Source organism: Dermacentor variabilis, chromosome 1 (assembly GCF_050947875.1).
Source record: "Dermacentor variabilis isolate Ectoservices chromosome 1, ASM5094787v1, whole genome shotgun sequence".
NCBI lineage: Eukaryota > Metazoa > Arthropoda > Arachnida > Ixodida > Ixodidae > Dermacentor > Dermacentor variabilis.
Window position 1 is genome coordinate 196846953 of NC_134568.1, and position 23993 is coordinate 196870945.

Below are 23993 nucleotides of genomic sequence, written 5' to 3' on the forward strand. Positions count from 1 at the left end.
GAAGGCTGCCAGACACATTTGCTACGTAGATGGGTGGGTCTGTATGTGCTGTTATGCTGACGCATTTCTTAGTTCCAGAGAAGCACTGTCTGCCACCTCTGGGTCAAATGGGAAACAAGTGACATGGCATTCGGTACAGCAGCATAAACTCACTCAGTTACCAACGGTGTCAGTGATTGCATTCGTGTTTTCACGAGAGAACTTCATGGCCTATAAGTGAGAGCTTATGCCGAGCAGTTTTCTCAAATACTTTACAGCACGCGCAAACTGAAAGTATGATGAAGTTAAAGGAAAGCTAGAATCAGTAATAAGAGCTAATAGTATATGTGTCTGGATCACAGTTGCCGTTGTTCAAATGGCTCGGCCACTCATACTAACCCGTCTTAGGGTGGAACGACGCGGCTGATATGTGCAGATATTTATGTACGGCTACATTTTGCCATTATTTCACATCAGATATGCGCTGTTTCCACAATATTCAAAGCTAAGAATGGTATGTGGCTATAGATGTCAATGTAAACAAATGCACGGGTTTGGCAAATCCGACGTGGAAGGCTCCGCTCGAATACTTCTTGAATGTATGAAATGTCTAATGAATGTGTAAAAGGAATAGAAAAAGTGAGGTGCAAGAGCATGACATCAGCGACAACAAGCTCCAGGGCAGCTGCGCCGGCAGGCGGAACTCGGCATGCGTTTATCGGCTGCACTGTTAGCACAACAGCGCACTCAGCTAGGCCTGCTCACCCAGTAGGCCTAGCCGAGTGCTATTGAGTGCTACATGGCTTCCTGGAACAATATGTTGTCCTGGAGAAGCCATTAATAATTAATTGCAATCCATGAAATGCACAGCAGACACACACTCAACATGAGCGCAGGTACAGAAAACAGCCGGCGAAAGCCCTGGAACCCTTCCAAAACGTTTCCAGCAGCATGCGGCAGAGGGCAGCACAGGAACATGAAAAAGGCGGGTTGAAGTATGCAACCGGGATTCTTGCATATGTTTAAATTTACTAACGTTGAAAGGCACATGTCCGAGAACCCACTGTCTTCGCATGAAACATTTCAGACCCGCTCATTTATTCAAATTTCCCCGTGTCATCACCACCAACTTGTACAGAACTAATGTAGAACGGCAGCTGAAATTTTGGATGCTCTACAGTGTCTAGTTCAATTTCTCAGACTGACCTACGGTGTAAAAATCATGGCGACCATGAATCAAGTTGCCGCCGTTCGAGTGTTACCCATGCCATCTGTACCTGTGCCTCCACTTTTGTTGTTGAAGCGGTTTCTGCACTTTCCAAGTGCCATACAACCACAGCACCGCATTCATTGACTCGGCACCAAACCACAACTTTGGTCAGCTACACCCAACAAGGCGCACTATAGCCAGCGGCAGGGCCAAACAACATACTGTTGCGGGAAGCTCGCCCTTGATACATAACATCAGTACTCGTAGGGGATTGAGCTTGCGATCACGCACATGGGCTGAACTGACAGCAGTGTGTGTTAAGCGGAGTTTGGTTTCTGGGGCTATCAGCTGCTGCAAGTACTGAGCACGCCTACCAAGTTTGTGTGTGCGCATACTGGTAGGAACCGCGGAAACTCACACGGGGGGCATAAGCCTAAAAGCTCCAAATCAAATTTGTGGAACACACCTTAAACTGACAGCAGTCAAAGTTGCACACCCGATATCTGCACTTCATGACGGGCGCACACAAACTGAAGAACCAAAGCCACCAAAGAACGACAATGCGCACACATTCAGTGCGAAGCGCAACGCTGTTAAGCAGCTGATCAAAGGCTTCTCCATTGCCTAGCAACCCTGCGCACCAGCATAACGCTGCAACTGATTTTCTTTTTTTGTTCCTTGTTCTCCTCCTCCACCTACTCCTCTGCATCGTTCTTGTCGCTCTTCCCTCCCATCGGCTGGTGCACCTCGTTGAGAACTGTCCTCACTACCGCGTTTGTGTGCAGGATTTTTCCATGGATGCCACATTGTACAGTGAAACCTCGTTAAATTGTAGTTTGTCAGAGGTCGGAAAAAGCACATACTAAACAGTAGTACTGCTTAACCAAAACAGCATGAGATCGCCCACTTACCTGTCAAAAATGGAACTCAGAGAGAGTACGATGAAAGGGCAAAAACATACAGTATTTATTCACTTCGTGCGACAAAAGTCTTACTTTCGTTTCATGCACCAGCGGCCTAGCAGCAACGACAGCAGCCTCAAACTCAAAGCTGCTAGCCAGCTTTTCAGCCAGTGCCCTCTTCTCGACAAACAGTCATATGGCAGATTCCTTGTTTGCATTGCAAATTCTCCGTGCACAGGCGCAGTAGCGCTGCAGAAATCGCGGGGCACTCTTTTCATTACGGGGTACTGTTCTTGTCGCGAAGATTGCATTCACGAGGCTGACGTAACGTGCAGCTTCTGCCACTGTCGGGCCTGAATCGCCCATGCTGTCTCTTTCCGTGTCGTCCTCATCACTTCATTAGGCGACACTTCAGCAACAACAGAGGCAACAAGGGTGAAAAGTTGAACCTTGTAGCCGACATCTTTTCGCGGTAGCAGCAGCGCTGCCGAGCAACTTTTTCGCATTCCAAATGCCACACACCGTAGACAACGGTAGATCCCTGGCGCATTTCAGCGCCGATTTCTTCGTGCCACGTTTGATAGCACGAACAATGTCCAATTTCTTCTATGCTGAGCACCCGGTGTTTTTATTCATGCTTTGGCATGACGCGAGTGCTAGCTTGCACAACGCCACAACCATGGCAACAACACTCTCTGGCACTGTGCCGAAATGATGCTGAAATGGCTTCGCACGTAAATACACAGGGCGCTTAGAGGCCACTGTTCCCATCTCTGAGGCTTGTTCTGCCAGGCCACCCAATGGGGACGATGCACTGCCGTGATTGCGCAACGAAAAGTGGAAACGCTACGTGCTAACCGATACGTACGCAATAAGCTCGTACGGTTTATGTGGATACAAAACGCATCATATTGAATGGCCACTGAGTCGGAGGTTTGACTTTAATACTTTTAAAATGAAACTACTGTTTAAGTGGGTATGGTTTAACGAGGTTTTAAAGTAACTGGTATTTCATATTGCGCGACTAGACTATAAACGGTATGCACATACATGGTATTCTAAGGGAGAGTAAGCAGGAGTCGGAAAAGGCTGCATTATAGCCAGTTCTGCATTACAAGTGGTTATGTTTCTGGGGAGCACCCGCTCCCATTTCCTCCCACATACTCACGTCGTCCTGTTCGCACGTGGCAGACACGTCGAGCCAGCCTAGACACGGGAGTGAGGCACTGCGCGCCCTCCCGTTCACCACCGCTCCCATAACGTGCGTACTTCTTTCCCCGCACCCGGCTCACAGGAAAAGGAGAGGTATCCGGCGGGAGAGGAGGACATTCCCCTCACAAAATGTAAAAAGGTATAAAAGCGCGCAACCAGGGGAGACCCTCTCTCTTTGAGGCCCGACTCCACCCCTGCCAGACTAGATCACCTGCCGCAACCCACAAGTGACCTCGTTTGCCTGACTATCCCAGGGAACGAGGTAAGCCTATTTATTGCTTGTTACAGAGAGGACTTCCTTCTGCCAGTGTTCTTCATTGCTTGGAGCAATAAACATTGTTGGAGTTGACGCCGCTGGTTCCCTTATTCTTTCGAACCTGACATAGCTGCGATTCCCGCGTTACGGGTTGGGGAGTACCACGGAACGACTGTGTGGGGCAAGATCCGGAGCTCGCCTTCAGCCCTAGCCGCACGCAGAGCGGAACCCCCACATGTTTAACTGGTCCGTACAAAGCGCAAAATTCCATGTGCGATGTGCATACGTTCAGGGTGGCACGCAGCAGCATGCACTGCCTACAGAAAGCACAAGTAAAAACATGCAAGTGGAGATGGACAGTGTAGGCACTGCCTACACTGCCTATCCCCCCTTTCTACAGGAGATGCTGTACATACTTTACATGAACGTGTACACATAGGGCAAAAGCACTATACAAGCTACAGGGCACTGGAATATGAACTTTGTGACAATACCAATGCTTCGTTGAAAAACTTCCCTATGATAACCAACTGCAATAACAAACAAAGAGCAGACCAATACGCCTTTATGTACTACACTAATACTGTGCTGTTCAAAGGTGAAGGTGTCCTTGAACACAGGTTCGGACGTCGCGCCGCCCGAAAGGTTACAGAATGTCTCAGACCCCAAAACATGCAACATCCCAGACCTCAAAAGTGACCATCGCCGGGTTCCCTTGAAAAAAAATTGGGCTAGTCGACAATTGCGTAAATAAGGCTTCCCCAAAGTATTTCTACGAAAAAAATTTTTGGTAACATACGAGCTCTTTGAAGTTTCTGCTAGGAAGCAAAAGTTGATTGCAGGTAAATTTTTTCTGTGCGAGTCTGAAACTAGGTAAAATGACATTGACAATGACAGAACATTGCATTGACATTCTTTCAAGTGACGTTATAAGTGGACCCGTGAAATAATGTTTAGTGTTTAACTGACTCTATAAAAAAAGCAAGAAATTATGCATTTTCAAAATTTTTTTGCTATGTGATAATGACACAATTATTGTGGTAATGATGAACAGGCAGCACTTATACAACAAGAATTTTTTAAATATGAGTCCTTTATTTATTTTCTTTCTTTTAATCCTTCACTCTGAGTGGCTGTTTAATGCAACAGTGCATGGCAACTTGTGTGAGCCAATGGGAAAAGGCTAAAGAAAGTTGCAGTTTCGCCCCAAAGGCAAAGCATCGATCGCAATAGCAAATTAGTGGACAGCTATATGAAGTAAGGATAGTAGTTTTATCGGCCATATAAACTCGTAAACATAGGCATACTAAGTAAATTAACAAGCACAGTGTCACGCACGCACAAGAAAACATGAACACATCTCCCTCCATGACCACAGAAACTCACTGTCAAAACGCGGCAGAAGCTGCGAGTGAATTTACCTTTGCGCTGCCTCTCGCATCAACACGAACTAAGCCGCTAAAACACAGCGCATGGCAGACTCTGTGCCCATCGCAGATGGCTTTCAAGATACAGCAGCCCGGGCAGGCGTGCCTGGTTGCCCGCACCGCTCAGAGTAAAACGCACTCCCCCCCCCCCCAAGCCTTGCGCGTGACGGAAGACGGCGTGCTTCCTCCCTACCCTTCCTCCCTTACATGTGCAAGATTGAGCCGCAATCGCCAGCTCACCCTCGCACGCTTCCACTCGCACATACAGCATACAGCGCGCGGTGACTATTTTTATCGCCCTTGGGAACCTCACGGCGACCCCGACGGCGACGGCAGAAATGCGATTGGAATGTCCATATAATTGCTATCGCAATAAAAAGGGACACTCCATGAAAATGCAGGACTCAGCATCAGATGAAAGTACAGGTCCCTTTAGGGTGTGAATCACAATGTTGCAATTGTACAGTCGAACCTTGTATAAAGTCAAACCTCGATAGATCGAACAGCGCGGTGATCGCGAAATAGTTCGATATAGCCAGAATTCTACATATAAACATTACATAAAAATCGCATCAAAAGCTTCTGCAAATCAATCAATGAACCAAGGGCGCGATCAGGCATCGTTGTTCGGAGCACACGTTTGGTTGCGCCACACGCAATTGGCCTAGGCCGCGCCGACTTCGTCCACTGGGAGCGCGCGGTCAATCATGCCGCACGAAATTAGCGTAGGTCGCGCTGACTTTGTCAGCTGCACGAAGTTGGCGCGGCGTAACAGAATGCATGCTCCGAACAATGATCCCCAATCGTGGCGCAGTATACTCACTTGAAGCTTCACACAAATTATTTATTTATTTGGCTGAAATTACTGCAGCAGTGTAGCCTGCTTCTTATTGGCAGCCGCGTGCTTAAACACTAAGTCATCAACCTAGTCGAAACGATCCACAAGCATAGGCCGGTGCCCTCTATTGTGCCACAGTAGTGGTGTAGAAGTGCCAAAGCAGCTACAGCCTCAGTTGAAGTTGGGAGTGGGGCAACATCAGCGCTTGCTGGATCAACCTCCGCAGCATCTTCGTTTGGCTGCTACTTCTACTGCGTTCTCCACGTCCATCAATTGAAGCATTTTGAAACACTGTTAATAACAAAGTACTAAGTGACGTCTGCCAAGGCGTCTATGAGTGCACCCAGTGAGCACGCGCTGTCGCGTGTCTCTGTGGAAGCAAACTGTCAGTCCTTGCGATGCGCGGCAGGCGCAGAGCACGGCACCGAGGAGGAGTCAGTGCGACAAATGCAATGCGTCGTTGACGTTGTTGAACTAGCCAAGCCACCGAGTGCGTACGCCGCTACATTCAAATGGCGCCTTCGGCGCAATCGACGTGTGCAGCTATAGTGCGCAGCAGTCGGGAACGCCTATGCGCCACCGCTATCTTCGAGGGTGTTGCGGGAAAGCTCACCGCCTGTCAAGATAGCGCACGTGGTGCGGGGTGGCGGAGTTCAACATATCCATTTTACGTCCAACCCCGTTCAAAATAAAAAATTAAAGATGCATGCGATTTTTCAGGTGATACGGAAAGTGTTTGATATACACAATAATTCAATATATCCATGTTCGATATATCGAGGTTTGACTGCATAATGTTGATAACACTTCACACAGAAAATGTTGACAAGACGATGTGCACAGCACGGCCGACAGACAAAGATGTAAAAGGAACAATGAGGACAAGCGCTGTGCACATCGTTATGGAATGCCAACTAGCCTGGTATCACATTTTGATGACAAGACATACGGTAACTAAGTTGCAAAATTTGATCTGATCTTAGGATCGCCTCATGCCAATTTCACTTAAGTTTGTTCATGTGTAGCCTTGGAGACCAGAGAGAGGCACTCCATACACACTACCTATATAGCTGTCCCCTATAAACAGATATAATGGTGAAACAATAAACAACAGTAAGCAAGATTTCAGGTTAGTACATACCTGATTTTTGTCCAAAGGTTCATCACCTATTCGCACAAACTGGGGGTCTATTCTTTGGCCAGGTGACTTCTTGGGGTCAAAAGCAAAGCTGACCCCTGACACCTGAGGAAAGCGACCTTCCAACTTGGGGTACTGAGATACACCATTCTCCAAAGCTTGCAAAATTTGGTCCCCTGTGTCAGCAAAAGTACAGTGATCATTTTTTACAGAGGCTGAAATGAGTGTACAAAAATTTGAAAGACACACAAGAAAAGAACTAAGAGCTACAAAGTTAAGAATGAGCTTATTAGCACACATCCCAAATTGGTATCACCCTCAGTGAGAGGAACCTGACTGACAGAATGAAAGCTGATCTCCTGCATGGCTATCTTGATCTCTTTGCAACTCTTTCCCAATTTTCACGAGTTAATATTGTTGTTTTTAACAGTGCTACGAACAATGGGAATCAAAGCTGCGTAATTTGAATCGATCTTTTTCAACAAAGCATTTAAAGGTGTTGAACTACAATCATGAAACACATTTTGGTCATGTCAGCACCTTTAGAAGTTAAACTATGTGATATCAACATTGCTGTGAAAACAACAAAACAGCTTGTTTTTCAATTTTGATTAACAAAGCTTCCTTGGTTGAGTACTAGCATGCAGAGCACCAATCATACCAGTAGCACTGAGCACAATCAGAGAGTCCATCATGGGCAGGACTGTGACCAAATCTCGCATAGTGAAGGCCCCCTTCCGATGAATTCGATCTGACCGCAGTGTACCAGAGTTGAGAATAGCCAGGTCAGAATGAGTTGCTGACAGCATAACATCACAGATAAAATTTCCTGCACAGAGAAGTAGCATAAAATTAGTACCACTATATTGAAACACACACATTGGTAAAACAAGGACTCTTACAAGTGCTCTGCAACAGCATGTGAAATTGTAAAACGACTTTTACAGAGAGGCAAATAGTTAGTTAAAGAAGGGCAACCTGCTAAATATGTGGATAACCATATGCACAAAAGGACTGGACTTATTTAAAACGCATTATGATGACTGCAACATATTTTCAGTGCTTCATCACACAAAAAATACACGTACAATACAACTATACACACATCATATCAAGATATCAAGACAGTGAAGCCAAGAAAAGTATAGGAGAAATTAACTGTTGTTTTGTTGTACTGCACATTTGTACAAACAAAGATATATCATAGTTGAATTTGCTATATAAGCTTTAGAATCCTCTTAAAGAAAACGGGAAATGAAGCTGCAAGGAAAGACAACTGCTGCTGCCAGTGCAGTGTTCTACCAATTGAGCTTTGGCGTCCCACTGTACCTCCGTCCACTTTCTTAGATATTTAAGTACATGTATTTATAACCTAGCACAGTAAGACGTCGTTAATTTGACCCTCGTTAATTTGAAAAATCGACTAATTTAGACTTGTCCTTTGGTCCCGGCAGGTGTATGCATTATTTAATGCAATGAAACTCTCGTTAATTTGAATGTATTTGGCCACACATCAGTTTATTCGGTTAACTCTCGGAACTCGGCGTGAGTGGGAGCACTGCAAATGTGCGACACAAGAGAGCAAAAATGGCGTTAGCGCCCAATGAAATGAAACGGCAGAGTCCACATCGCCATAGTAATCAGCAGAAATCTTACACGAATGACAGCAACACCAGAATTCTTCATGTTTATTTGTGCCTCTAAAGCCTTTCTTCTTGCGTTCACCGCCGCACATACCACCATGTTGGCCGCATGCCTTCATGACTACATAGTCACCATCCATGATCATGATGATAGTGACTGCATTTTTGTCCGCAGTTGCAGCAAATGGTAGTTTCGTTCTGGCTCAGTGCGTGCGCGTGCCGCACACCTTCAGAACCGCACGGTCATCGCACATGATTGCGTCGACAGTGGCCATGGTTTTGTCGCAGCTGTTGCGGCAAACAGTAGTTTTGTTTTGACAATCTTTCGAGGATGAAGCGCACCAGTTACATCGCAATGGGCGGCAACCAGCTCACTGGCAAAAAAATAATCAGGACGTGCACGCAGTAGTAAAAAGCCTGTCTCAGATGAAGACACGTGCTGCAGCCGTGTAGTGAAGGAAGTGGCAAGGTCTTCGCCGCTGCAAGCGCTAATCAGCCAAGAGATGATGAGAACTGCAGAATCTGCACTGCTTTTGTGCAAAATAGAAACAGGATTGCCTCATTCATTGAGTAAATAAAAGCGTGTTGAAATAGTAAGCATTTATTGTTTTCTTGATACCCCGATAATTCAACATCCACTTAATTCGGACATTTTTTTGTTCCCATAAAATTCGAATTAACAAGGTTTTACTGTAGCGAGTGTTGGCCAACGCCACTCAAGTCATGACATTGAACATTCCTTATCTCTCACATCAGCCAACCTCCTCCCCTCTTTCATCCCTCACATGCACCGCGTGGGGATGCATGACTGTCACGTGTCCCCTGATATGTTGTTTTACCATATAGCTCCCGTCTCCTGTTTTCCGGCTTCGCAGCATGGCCTGGTGCCCGCGGCAGTCGGTGTGGTTGAAGCGCATTGCGAGAGATGGCGCGAGTGTGGCTCTGCTAACACCACCTAACAGCGGGGTTACTTGGGCGCAGAAAAGAGAAGGCTCATTCTGTTTGGTTTGGGTTCGGCAAGCAGCGCGGACGTTCCGCGCGTGTGCCGATCCATGCTTCTGCGAGACCGTCTCGCGAGGGCTCGTTTGAATGCGCCACCGTTCGCATGACCGTACGCACGAACGACCAGGCGTTGGGATCCAGCATGGGGCGAACATATTCGCTCGCTATCCGGTTGCGGTGAGTCGGACTTCCGCGATTTGTCACACGCCCATCGGCATGTTTTGTGGATAGCAACTGGGCTAGCAAGCATTGATCTACGAAAGGTGCAATAAATGCCCTTATGACTGTTTGCACTACTGTGTTGTCGTTCCTTTGTCGCAAGAGCATGGGTGAGAACCCCATAACCGATACACACAAACATTGGCTATGAAGAATCGCACTACTTTATTCTTAATTTACAAGACTTTCTAAACACTTCTCTCTCTTCTTAAATAACTGCTTTTCAACAGCAGTGCACATATAGAATAGACAAAAAAATAAAAAGAACACCACTCACCCAAATTTGTCTCCGATGTTCTTATGCTGCTAAATCGACCGTCCAAATCAACAGCAAAATGCCCAATCACTTCATCCATTTTTCCTTGCACAACATCTGAAAGCATCACATCCCAAATCAAACAATCACTTCATCCATTTTTCCTTGCACAACATCTGAAAGCATCACATCCCAAATCAAACAAGAGTGGAAAAAGTTTAATTTAACTTGCCAAGCTTTTATGCTGGCACACAGACAGAAAAGTAATGCAGGCAGAAAGAAAGACAGCAAGAAATAAGCAAAACCTATGCAATATCCAGCTAGTGAACACTATTATTAGCAGACAATATTTTATTCACATTACATACCATCTCAACAGTTACATGCTGGACCAATCAGTGGGACGCAACTGAGATACAGGATAAGTTATCCCAGAGAACTATTTTAATTTACAATGTATATACTACCCATCTTATTTTCTTTGCAGAATAACTGAACATGAATTATAGATATAAGTTTGCCTCCACAGCACTGCCCATCTCTTCATGTCTTGATAAGAAACGATACTCTTAAATTTAGATGAGCAAGAACTGCAGCAAGCAGACTGTTTATTTACCTCTATCAACAAGCATGTAGTCAGTGACTCACACTAAAGCCCCTTCATACATGTTTTCACCAGCCATGTTAAAGGGGTCCTGAACGACCCCTTGGGCTTAATGAAAAAACAGTCCATGGGTAGCTATACACTGCTATGAACATCTCAGCCAAATTTTGCAACTCGCAAACAGAGTACAAAGCTCTTTTTTCAACGGAAGCCTGCTCCTCACTCTTTCTGGACACTTTATTTTGTAATTGAGCAGATTCATATGTGCAGCTCCTATTGACCAATAGCTGACATCAATCAAGAAAGGTGTTTGGTTCAGTGTGCTTCTTCCTATTGTTACTGTGTATATTTATTGACACTGTTTAATAAACAGGCTAAAGTAAGCGAAAATCTGCTTTTGAATTTCAACAGTAATTATGGACTTTTGGAAGAAGCCAACTATCGTCTGCTCACGCTTGGCCGTGGCCGCCCACGCAGGAATCAAACTGTGGCCACCCTGATTATCGGTGTTGTAGCCATCAGGTCTCACTAATTTCAAATAGTTTCAAACACTCAACTAGCCCCAAACCGTGCAAAGCTTAAGGTCAGACCGCACCCATGCTTGCCAGTACGTGCTCACTATTGGCCACTCCTGGTTAGATGCCTTCGCAGACTTCACTTCGTATTGAGCTACTGACAGTGCTTCAAAATGTGCAAGTTAGCTGCGACTACCATCCATTGGTCAAGCTTGTGAAGGACAAAGCCGGTCTGCACCACGTAGCACGGCCAGAAAGAAGCATATGAGCTCGACAGCGCACTCTAGCCCTGTCAAGCATAAAGCAAATGCTGTGCCCATATACTACAGTTGCATGTAGCTGCAGTCTGCCATGCAGCATAGATACCACAATTGCCGCGGGGTGCCACAGTGAGTTCACTGGCTGAGTGCACTGCGGCTTGCTGAGGACAACCCTATTTGGTGTGTCATAGGTGCCAAAATCGGAACTAGTGGCGCCTATGTGAACAACCAAAATCAAATTTGAACTGGGCACCATGGTGACGTTCAGTGCGCGGAGCGTTGTGGGCACACCCTGCTCCACCATAGCCTTCGGAGTGCAAGTCATTGAAGAAGGAGCAGAAGCACCACGAAGGGGGCGCTTGGTTGCCAATAACTCCACTTCTGCTGAATGCATTGTAAGTATTTTTTACAGCAAAGTATTTCTGAAATAGTCTACTTTAACTTCAAATGCATTTCTCGACTTCGATAATAAGTGGTTAAGTGCGCCTATAAGAACCACCAACCTACCCTCCTCCTGTGGCCCCCTTTCTCACTCATCCCCTCAGCTTCCAACATCAAATGGAACTTTGTCGTCCCAGCCTCTGGTTAGGAGTGGAAGCAACGTCACTGCTGTCTGCTATTGCTGCGTAGAGGTGCAAGCGTGCAACAGCGAAAATTTAGGAACCAGAAATCTCTGAAGCAGAACTACTGGAAGTGGAAACCCCAGAAGTGAAAGTGGTGTGAGCGATGAATCAGGAAACAGGTGTTGCACATGAAAGGTTGGCGCTACTTAATAAAAGTGGCGGTGGTGCACAGATAGAGGAGCTTTGACTCACACAAGCTTTCATCTTTTTAAACATCCAGTTTATTATAAGGAGGAAGCTGAATAATGTGTTTAAACAAAAAGTGTATGTTACTGACCTCCAAATTCTACTAATTCATTTATTAATGACTTGCACAACAACATAGAATCAGTGACGAAGTTTCCCCCATTTGATGCCATCTATCTGCTAGGAGACTTCAATTTTCCTCTGATCGACTGGGTTAACTTATCTTCATCCTGTAATACTTCGACAGAATTCATCAATTTAACCTTAGATTTTAACCTGTTTCAGGTAGTTACACAGCCTACACAGGGTAATATCTTAGATTTAATCCTCACAACAGCACCTGAGACAGTTCATCACATTGTGTCGATCAATGTTTTTAGCAATCATTCCTTACTGCAAGTAACTCTCAACGTACCCTCATCTTTTACAGGTTTCACTACTAAAAAACTATGCAATTATAACAAAGCCAATTACAATGTTATGAATTCGGAATTAGATATATTTATTTCCCACATGCTGTTGCCTTCATTTCACAGTCGGTCAGTGGAGGAGAATTGGATACTCTTCAGGAATAAGATTTATGCCTTGGTTAACCAGTACGTCCGTCTCATTAAGATAAGCAATGATAAATCTAACCCATGGTTCACCAGATCCCTACGCTTACTGAGAAACAGGAAGAAGTGCCATTACGAAAGTGTTAAGCGCTTGCGCACGCAAGCAGCTTGGGAGACTTACAAGGAAAGCTTGAAAATTTACTGTTCTGCCCTGTCTTCAGCTAAAGATAAATACTTCACTCATGACCTACCATCTCTTCTAAAATGTAATCCAGGTTCTGGCACATTATAAGCCCAAATCAGGACCACCCTAACATTTCTTTACACAACAATAATAACACTCCCATTCCAGATAATCAGTGTGCTTCTACTTTAATTACTTACCTATTTTTCTTCTATAGTCACCACAGAAGATCAGGCTGATCTGCCAGATGCATAGGAGCTGAACTACCAATACATGTCACCAATTTAAATAACAGTTGAAGGTGTCGCATGCCTGATAAATAACCTCAAGCTAACCACATCCTGTGGAGCTGACGACATTAATTCTAAAATTCTGAAAAACACCGTCATAGCATCTAGCAAAATTCTGTCTCATCTTCAGGCAATCTTTAGAGACGACTGCTGCCCTCAGATTGGAAGATAGCAAAAGTCATAGCCATAATTAAGTCAGGTAATAAACACGCACTGGAAAACTACCGTTCAATATCATTAACGTCTATGTGCTGAAAAATGCTAGAACATGTAATTGCATCAAATGTCTACAGTCACCTGGAAGACAACAAATTTTTTTCTACCCAACACGGATTTCGGAGAAACTTCTCTTGTGAAACACAATTACTAGAATTAACAACTGATTTTGCATGCTAACATGGAAGAGGATCTACAAACTGATTGTGCTTTTCTAGACTTCTCAAAAGCGTTTGACCTCGTAGCACATTGCCGTTTGATATTGAAATTATCTGACCTTAAATTAGATTCTCTTACACTAACATAGATTCGGAATTTCCTTTCTAATCGTCAGCAACTCACAGCAATTAATCATTTTTTCTCTCCTCTTTCGCACGTTACTTCAGGTGTACCACAAGGCAGCGTTCTTGGGCCATTACTATTTCTAATATATATTAATGACTTACCCAATAGCATTTCCTCACAAGTGTGCATTTTTGCAGATGACTGCATTCTTTACCGTTCCATCAAATGTGCTGATGATCATGCAATCCTCCAAAAAGATCTAGAACTTATTTCTCTTTGGTGCAACACTTGGCTAATGAAGCTTGAAGTTTCTAAATGTAAAATTATCTCTTTTAGCCGCAAGCATACTAAATCTACGTTTCCTTATCACATAAATAACATCACTATTTTGCATGATACTCAATATAAATATCTTGGTGCTAACCTAACTTCGACTATTTTGTGGTCAACGCACATTGCATACATATGCACCAATGCTTCATGGTAATTAGGGTACATAAGACGCAAGTTGCATAATTCTACTAAAGACATTCATAAACTAGCTTATCTAACATTTGTTCGACCTCAGCTTGAATATGCCACATCCGTCTGGTCTCCCCATCAGAAATACTTGATCGAAAAACTCTATCTATTCATAATAGGGCTGCACGTTTTATTTCCCGTTGTTATGACTATAACAAAAGCGTAACACAAATTGAACTCGACCTCTCACTACAGCCACTGCATGATTGTCATGATATAGCCCTGCTATCATTATTTCATAAATATTGTCACCCAGCTATTACAACTAAAACAGTTTACCACCGACAGATTGGCAAAAAAAAATGTCTGCCTTTAGCGATGGCTGGTCCTCGGAGAGCGCGCGCGCAACCACGAACTTCGTCGTTCTCGCCTTAAGGGTCCCGTGTCATCACGTGCGAACTTATTTCGCGTCATTGCTCCCCTCTCAAAAGCGACCGGCCCGGTCGCTTCAAGGGCAGCAGGCGCGCACTATGAGCAAGAGTGTCAACATGAAAAGACAAAAAAAAAAACATACAGGAATGTGCACAATGCTGAAGTGGTTTGTGAGGGTTGCTTATCCCTCGTGTGCGTAGTACGGCTTCATCCGTACTACGTGGACGACTTCAGAACGGGGACGACGTCAGTTCGAACCAGGATCAGAGCTTTGAGGCACCACCTCGTAGTTCGCATCACTGAGGCGGCGTACAACTTCATAGGGGCCGAAATAGCGGTGCAACAATTTCTCTGAGAGCCCACGGTGTCGGATAGGTGTCCACACCCACATGTGGTTGCCTGGTAAGTACTGGACATTCCGTCGGGTCCAGTTGTAACGGTAGGCGTCGGTATTCTGCTGGGTGCGGATGCGATTCCGAGCAAGCTGGCGAGCTTCCTCGGCTTTCTCGACGAAATCTTCGGTGGTGTCATTCCTTGTGGTTCCGTGGTCTACCGGGAGCATGGCGTCTAAGGGGGCTGTAACGCGACGTCCGTAAACAAGCTCAAATGATGTAAACTCGGTGGTCTCCTGTACAGCGGTATTGTAAGCAAACGTGACGTATGGCAAAATTTCATCCCATGTTTTGTGTTCCACATCAATGTACATGGAGAGCATGTCGGCTAATGTTCTGTTTAGGCGCTCTGTTAAGCCGTTAGTTTGGGGATGATAGGCTGTGGTCTTTCGGTGGTCAGTGTGCGTCAGTGTGACGACTTGTTACAATAACTCCGCTGTAAACGCTGCACCGCGGTCAATAATGAGTACAGAGAGTGCACCGTGGCGAAGCACGATGTTGTGGACGAAGAAGCTGGCGGCTTCAGCAGCAGTTCCCCGCGGCACAGCTTTCGTCTCCGCATAGCGAGTTAAATAGTCAGTTGCCACGATTATCCAATTATTTTTCAAGGATGACGTGAGGAATGGCCCAAGAAGGTCCATTCCCACTTGCTAGAACAGCGCCGGAGGCGGATCCAAAGGCTGAAGGAGGCTGGCAGGCTTGACGGATGGGACTTTACGCCTCTGACAGTCACGGCACGTTCGCACACAGCGCTGAACCGACAAAAATAGGTGTGGCCAATAGTATTTTTGCCGTATGCGCGCTAATGTCCTCGCAAAGCCTAAGTGGCCGGCACAGGGATCGTCGTGTAAAACTTCCTCACGCAGTGCTGTCGGAACGACGAGAAGGAACGTTTCCTGGCTGTTCTCGAAATTTTTCTTGTACAGGACATCGTTTCGCAGGCAGTACAACGTCAATCCTCGTGAAAGTGGGCGTGGGACAACGTCAGCTCCCTCGAGATATCGGATGACTGGAAGCAGCTCAGAGTCTGCACGTTGATAGTCAGCCATGCGCACCACGTCAACGACACCAAGAAACGGCAAATCAAGCTCCAAGTCTGAGGATGTCAAGGGAATAGGAGAACGTGACAAGCAGTCAGCGTCACTATGCTTATGGCCGGATCTGTAGACAACAGTTATGTCGTATTCCTGGAGGCGGAGGCTTCAACGAGCGAGGCGACCTGACGGGTCTCGTAGATTGGCAAGCCAGCAGAGCGAGTGGTGATCGCTGATCGCTCGAAATGGCCGGCCGTATAAGTAGGGTCGGAACTTGCTGATGGCCCACATGACTGCTAAGCATTCTTTTTCGGTCATTGAATAATTAGCTTCTGCTTTTGTCAGACTACGACTCATGTACGCAATTACACGTTCTGCACCATCTTTCCATTGAACCAGAATGGCCCCGAGTCCTACGTTGCTGGCATCAGTGTGTATTTCAGTTGCCATGGTGTCATCAAAATGCGCCAGCACTGGAGCGGATTGAAGGTGTTTACACAATTCGGTGAAGGCCTGCTCTTGGTCTTCTGTCCACGCAAAGGGCACATCTTGTCGCGTCAGTCTCGTGAACGGTTCAGCAATCCTTGAGAAGCCTTCAACAAAACGACAGTAGTAAGCGCAGAGGCCCAGGAACCGCTAACAGCCTTTTTGTCTTTAGGATGAGGAAACTCGGCAACAACAGCGTGTTTTTCTGGGTCTGGTCAGACTCCTTAGGAGCTGACCACGTGGCCTAGAAACTTGAGTTCCTGGAAGCCAAAGTAACATTTTTCAGGCTTGATGGTGAGGTTGGCCTTGCGTATTGCGGTAAGGACACTTCGTAGCCGGGCGAGATGTTCATCGAACGTGCTGGAAAACACAACAATGTCGTCTAGGTACACTAGACACGTCTGCCACTTTAGTCCAACGAGTACAGTGTCCATCATTCGTTGGAACGTAGCAGGAGTGGAACAGAGAACGAAAGGCAGCACTTTAAATTCGTACAGCTCATTGGGAGTCACGAAGGCGGTTTTTTCACGGTCACGCTCGTCCACTTCGATTTGCCAGCAGCCTGACTTTAGGTCTAACAAAGTAAAGAACTGAGCATGACGCAGACAGTCCAAAGCGCCATCGATCCGTGGCAGGGGATAAAAGTCGCGTTTGGTGACTCGGTTAAGCCGTCTGTAGTCAACGCAGAAGCGGAGTGTGTTGTCTTTCTTTTTTACTAGTACAACAGGCGATGCCCATGGACTTGTCGACGGCTGGATGACGTCATCATTTAGCATTTCTTGAACTTGACGCTTAATCGCTTCCCGCTCCATAGGTGACACGCGATATGGATGCCGACGAACAGGCCGCGCCGACTCCTCTGTAACGATCCGGTGTTGCATAACGGAAGTACACTGGACTTTGGATTCCGTGGAAAAACAGACAGAGAATTCTGTCAGTAGGCCTAGCAGCTGATCCTTCTGTACATCTGCTAAGTCAGCATTAATGCGGACACGGGTATTCAGGCTGGCATGAGTTGTTGCATCCGGTGAAGTCACTTGTAATGCGCCGATGACGGAGAAGTCAGCAATGTCGTTCAGGAATGCCACAGCTGTACCTTGAGGGACGTGCTGATACTCATGGCTGAAGTTTGTCAACAATACTTGCGAGCACTTATACTGTATTCGAATAAGGCCCCGGGATGTGTCTTTCGAGCAGCAGCGGGATATTTGCCTCGGCAATACCCTCATAGCCGTCGAATGTGTCGCAGGTGACGAGGGTCACTACGCTGCTCCTTGGCGGCACCGTGATGTTCTCGTCAACAATCCTCAAGGCGTTGACATACGTGTCATCAGTGCTGCTCCCTGCTAAGGCCTGCGCCATCGAAAACGTTACCCGCGACTTTTGTAAGTTAATCACAGCTCCATTAGCCTGCAGAAAGTCCATTCCCAGAATCAGGTCCCTCGAACAGCTTGGGAGGATAACGAAATCTCCGAGGTACGTAAACCCACAAATGCTCACTCGCGCTGTGCATCTTCCTACCGGGGTTAGCTGATGGCCTCCTGCAGTGCGAACCTGCGACCCAGTCCACTCAGTAGAAACTTTCTTCAGCTTGCAGGCAATGTCCATGCTCATAAATGAGGTGTCCGCTCCAGTGTTGATTAACGCTGTTATTTCTTCGTCGTCTATAGTGATGGGAATGTTCGACGTTACTACCTCTCGTTAGGTGTTTGACTCCGTCTGTACGTCGGTGTCGTTCTGTTTTCGTCATTGTCGTCGTAGTGGAGGATCTTGCGTACGGTCGTCGTCAGTGGCCTCACCTCCGGAGGTCGCTGAACTCAGTTTTCCCGACCCGCTGGGCTAGGCGAGCGGTGTCTCAGAGCGCCGCGAGTAGAGGCTTGGCTTGGTGATGGTGACCTATAACGAGCAGGAGATGACGAACGGGGCTCCTGCCATCGCTGATCAACACTGCGACGATTCGCGACGAAACTCTCCATTTCCGGCGGCCGCTCACCAGGTTGTGGACGAGGCACATTCGGCGAGAATCCACAGAGCCCCACTTGACGATAAGGACACATTCTGTAGATGTGTCCGGCTTCGCCACAATGAAAACAAAGGGGCTTGTAGTCTGTGGTGCGCCAGACGTCACTCTTCTTAGTCCTTGCTTCGGCGATGTGCGGTGGGCTGCGCGGCGGCCTGAAGCTTACGTCCATTTGTTGAGTGGGGTGTACCATGCTGCACGCACTTGAGGGTGGCGGACGGCGTACTGCTTCAGCGTAACTCATTTCGGCGTGCGGTCCCTGCTGTGGTGTCTCGTACTGTCCAGGAATATGGACGGCCTGTCGGACCTCGGCGCACACCATTTCCGCAATGGAAAGTTGTCCCACAGGGGCAGTGGTCGTCTGCATCTTCTGCAGTTCCTCCTTGACAACAGCCCTGATGAGTTCTCGCAAGGCGCCAACGTCGTTACTGAGGGTAACAGCAGAGAGCTCCCTTGAAATCATGGCGTCTCGGTTGTTTTGCCTGGCCCGCTGTTGAAGGGCCTTTTCCATAGTAGTGGCTTCGTCATGGAATTCTGCAAGTGTCGGCGGCGGATTTCGAATGAGGCCAGCAAAGATTTTCTCTTTGACACCGCGCATGAGATGGCGCACCTTCTTTGTTTCAGTCATAGAAGGGTCCGCACGTCTGAAAAGCCGATTCATGTCTTCTACGTATGCCGTCACTCACTCATTCAGGCCTTGAATTCTTGCCTCCAACGCTAACTCCGCCCTCTCCTTCCTGTCCGCCCTGGTGAAGGCATTGAGGAACTGCCTACGAAATTCTTCCCATGACGTCAGTGTCACCTCATGGTTCTCAAACCATGTTTTCGCGGAACCCTCAAGAGCAAAGTACACGTAGCGTAGCTTACGCTCGTGGTTCCAGTCGTTGAGGTTGGCAACCCGCTCAAAATGGTCAAGCCAGTCGTCGGCGTCCTCTGAAGCACTTCCGTGGAACAGATTCGGCGTCCGGATGTGATTGACGACCACGTGCGATGCTGCAGGAGTGGCAGGAGGTGGTTGGTTCGTCATTCTAGTTTGTTCGCGTAGCAGACCGTGCCGTGGCTGGAGTCCCTGGAGACGTCGGCTGGCACGTACGTGCACAGGGGTAAGCTCGGCTGAACTACTCGCCGGGCTTAGGTCTGGGGTATGCTCCAGAGATCTTAACATCGACCGTACACAGCACCTCCACCAGAAATGTCACCCAGCTATTACAACTAAAACAGTTTACCACCGACAGATTGGCAAAAAAAAACGTCTGCCTTTAGCGATGGCTGGTCCTCGGAGAGCGCGCGCACAACCACGAACTTCGTCGTTCTCGCCTTAAGGGTCCCGTGTCATTACGTGCAAACTTATTTCGCGTCAATATATCCAAAATAAAGCACCATCAGTTCTGCCTTTTGAAACTCATTACAGGCCACACCGGCAGTACAATCAGTTCAATTTAGTGCGCATCTACGGAAAGCCTAATTCATTTAACTACTCCGCACTTCCAAGAGCCATTCGCCTTTGGAACAATCTCCCTAACGCCATTGCTTATGAGAGTGACCAGGAAAAATTCCAGCATCTTCTAACAACGCATTTTTCAAACTCTACATAACCTAACGTATTATTTTTTCTTGAGTTTCCCGTTATTATTATGCTGCTATCCCTTAAATACTGTTTTGTTAGAGCCAAATATTGTCCCGCTCACTCTGTAATTCGATTGGTTATATTTTGCTTTGTGAAAATTTCTTGTTCACTGACCTCCCGCATTCAAAAGCATTTGATTTGTCTTTGGTACAATTTTTAACACCACATTAATGCATGTTAGCGCATTTCTTACACTGTATTCTAATTACTGTATAATCTTTGAGTGTACTCTCCCCCCTTACACAATGCCTCTAGGGGCCTGTATTCTAATTATTGCATAATCTTTGAGTGTACTCTCCCCCCTTACACAATGCCTCTAGGGGCCTGTAAGGTGTCTTTAAATAAATAAATAAATAAAAGAAACACAACTTAACCTTGTGGCCTTTGGTACATTCGATGCACTAAGTTTTTGTGCATGGCAACTTTTCACTCACATATAGAATAAAGGGAGAGGTATGCACTTAGCAAGTGACTCATACGAATCAAGCCAAATACAAATATTTCGGGAGAACCACCTCCAAATACTGCATCAAACAGTAAATACTTTTGTCATTTCTAAACAAAGTGAAATATTAAGTTTACGTGGAAGTTGATTTGGTAAAAAAAGGGTTATTGACATTATTTGGTACATGCAGTTATTACTGTTCACAACAGGGCATCCGGGTCAGCTGATGAGTCCATAAATGAGAAACAAGTGCTTTCAGTTATATGGTGCTCCATGACAATTACAGTAATGAAACACGTAAACAGCACATCACCACATGGACATAGTGTTACGTTAGTTGAAGGAGAGAACTGTGATACTGCACTGCAGAGTGTTTTAACTTGAATATGCTTTAACTCAACTTGAATACGCTTCATCGATCTGGGCTCCTCATCAACACTACCTAATAGATAAATTGGAATTCATCCAAAATCGTCCTGCCCGCTCTATAACTTCTAACTACAGTCGTCAATCTAGCATTACCCAAATTAAATGTGGTGTTCCCCTTCCGGACTTGGATTCCCACCACTCTGTTGCCCTTCTATGCCTCTTTCATAAATACTACTATAACTCATGGTTCAGCCGTTTGTCGCTTGAAATTCCTTCTTGCACATCTACTTGACTTCATAACCATCTCAGTTTCAGGCGCATTTTTGGCTGCACACAGTCATTCAATAACTCTGCATTACCACGTGCCATCACACTATGAATAGCCTTCCAAATAATATTGTTTCATTAAAAGATCCTGCCAAATTTCGTGCACTTTTGGAACTTCACATGTTCGCTTGACTACGTTCTACGACTTTGTATTGTATTCGCCTTTGTATCGTTTTTCGACTTTGTTTTGCTTTGTACTCCCTTGACTTTGTATGCATTTTTTCCAATGTTTACCAGTGTTCCTTTTTTTCCTATGTACACACTTATTTGTTTCTCCTACTATGTAGTTACCTTTTTTGCCTTAAATATTTGTCATTTTCTGTAACCCCCCCCTACCCAATGCTCCTCCGAGCCTGTAGGGTAAACTGAATAAATAAAAAAAAAATGGAAACAACATAGCCAGAGAGGCCAAACAATAAATTGCCTTGCTTAAATCGAGAACTGATTCGTAGGCTGCCTAAACATAAGGAACTTGAAAGTGGCACACATAAAAATTTGCACGATAAATCACTACTACAATTACTGGTTAACAAAATTTGGACAATTAACTTTAAAGCTATAGTGTCCCTATGCAACAATCGTGGCTCTCCTGCAGCAGAATCATTCAGAACAGCCTTTATTTGTATCAGTCTTTCTCTCTCAACACTTCAATGTTATCCCTCTCATACTCGAACAGAAAGTATTATTTGACAATTTTGGATAGTGAATTATCAAATCAAGCATGAATGAAATAGCAAAGACTACTCACTTTGTATTTGAAATTTCAAATAATTCACACATACCTAGTGGCTTTTGAGGATCTCGAAGCATGTACACATCACAACATTGCAACAAACGCCAAAGGTCGAGCACTCAATTTATCATGTTTCTTTTTTCACATAGGGTTTACGCCAAATGAAGAAGTGAATGTGGTGCTTCACCTTTATATTTAAAAAGAAGTTCTCTGAGCTCTGGGTCTTCAGCAAAGTCAGAAGTGACATTCACTTCAGCAACATCAACTGCTACTCCTGATGCAGTGAATGTGAGGGTGATGCGTGAGAACTGTCGAAAGTCTGTTCCACTCTTGACAATGTTTTTTCCATTCACCTATGTCACCAATGAACAATGAAGGACAAAAATTAACAAATACATGAGCATTACACAACAGCTAACAAGCATTATGAGCAAGAAAGTTTTACCACAAACATGTTTGAAGGGAGACTAAAGAGAAATGTTAAGTTGAAAGTGTGTTGATAAATTACACGTCCAGAATACCAGAAATGTGAAGTCTTGAAGCGAAGTGTGGAAGTCTTGATAAGCCAGAAGAAGGCAAAAATTAAATGCAGGCTTTAAATTCTCCTGCTAGCTCCTAGAGGTGTCAAGAAATTTGGAAAGCTTTTGCTTAGGACTAGTTAACAGTTTATCAACAACAACAAAAAATTACCTGGCATTCTAAAAAAAGCCAAGGCCTAAATCTAGTAGGTTCTAAGAAATTTTATTACTGAACAAAACCTAAATGTGCACACATACTTTGAAATCTGTGATGCCATCCTAATGCACTGGAATGTGAAATTCAAGAGGGAAAGCTTAGCCCATCACTTCCTCCGCTAAAAATCAATCATTTTTAGCCAAATAAAGGCAAATTGAGCATTGAAAAAATATTTCGCCAGACTCAACTAACCTAGCGTTGCTCTCTTTAGCATCCCTTCAATGTTCAACAATAATCATGAATTTTTTTTCACAAGTTTTATTCTCTTGTGTTTCAGGTGAATCCACACACACATTAATTGAATCTTAGTGCACATTACAGCTGCTAAAAGGTCAAGTCTTTAAAATTTGTGAATTAATCTTGATCAAGTTGAGCAGGTAATGAACTGCACCAGTTTGAGGATGCACTCAAAAGTTAATGAGCTAAGTGACTGGATAAACTAGGTCTCAAACATGGACAAATGGTTCAATTTGCTCTTGAGCAGAGTTCCCGCTGAAGAAAAGTAAACATCAGAAAGCAGCTACTACACCCAGCAATCGGGCCTACAACCTTGTATTCAGCAGAACAACATCAAAACCACTAAATCACCATTGCAGCATTGCGACTACATTTAGCCATCAGAAGTCTCAGAACACATTCTCACAAGTCAGTAAGGAACACATTCAGTGTGTTTATTAAAAAAGAAATACACAAACAGGAAAATAGATGCTGTTTTTGTGTCTGAACAACTAAATGATACTATACATCAGTCTACAAGGGCTAACTTTTTTAGTCCTTGATGAAACAGTCACAATACATTATGAATGTGAATAATAACATTGCTCGGTGAAAACACGGGCATTGGCATGTGTTACACTTTTGCTGTTCGTTGTTGCGGACCAGCCAAGCAAGCTGTGTGCGTGCACACCCATGTTCTCTGCCCCTGTTCCTGAACCAGCATATTGTTATTTCCCTTTCTCTTGCCCAAGCCTTTTCAGCCCTGCTTCCTGTATACTGCAGCGGTGCTATCAATAAAGTTGTTCACCATGAGCCAGCATATCGTTCATGTTGCTGCCCTGGTCATGGCTCATTTACAACAGCGGCGACGAGGATCACGGATACAGACTACGCAGTGAAAGTAAACCAAGACGAA

The 23993-nt window shown here is 45.4% G+C and overlaps 1 protein-coding gene across 10 annotated transcripts in view; it reads right to left on the bottom strand.

The window, feature by feature from the left end:
- Nucleotides 1–23993, bottom strand: part of LOC142590474 (trifunctional nucleotide phosphoesterase protein YfkN) — a 102982-nt gene that overhangs the window by 35366 nt on the left and 43623 nt on the right. For all 10 annotated transcript variants that reach the window (XM_075702669.1, XM_075702679.1, XM_075702697.1 and 7 more), the window contains 4 exons: nucleotides 22314–22479; nucleotides 10104–10199; nucleotides 7624–7791; nucleotides 6966–7138 (listed from right to left, as the gene is read on the bottom strand). In XM_075702669.1, coding sequence (XP_075558784.1) covers nucleotides 6966–7138; nucleotides 7624–7791; nucleotides 10104–10199; nucleotides 22314–22479 — 603 coding nt within the window. The remainder of the gene's footprint in view (nucleotides 1–6965; nucleotides 7139–7623; nucleotides 7792–10103; nucleotides 10200–22313; nucleotides 22480–23993) is intronic.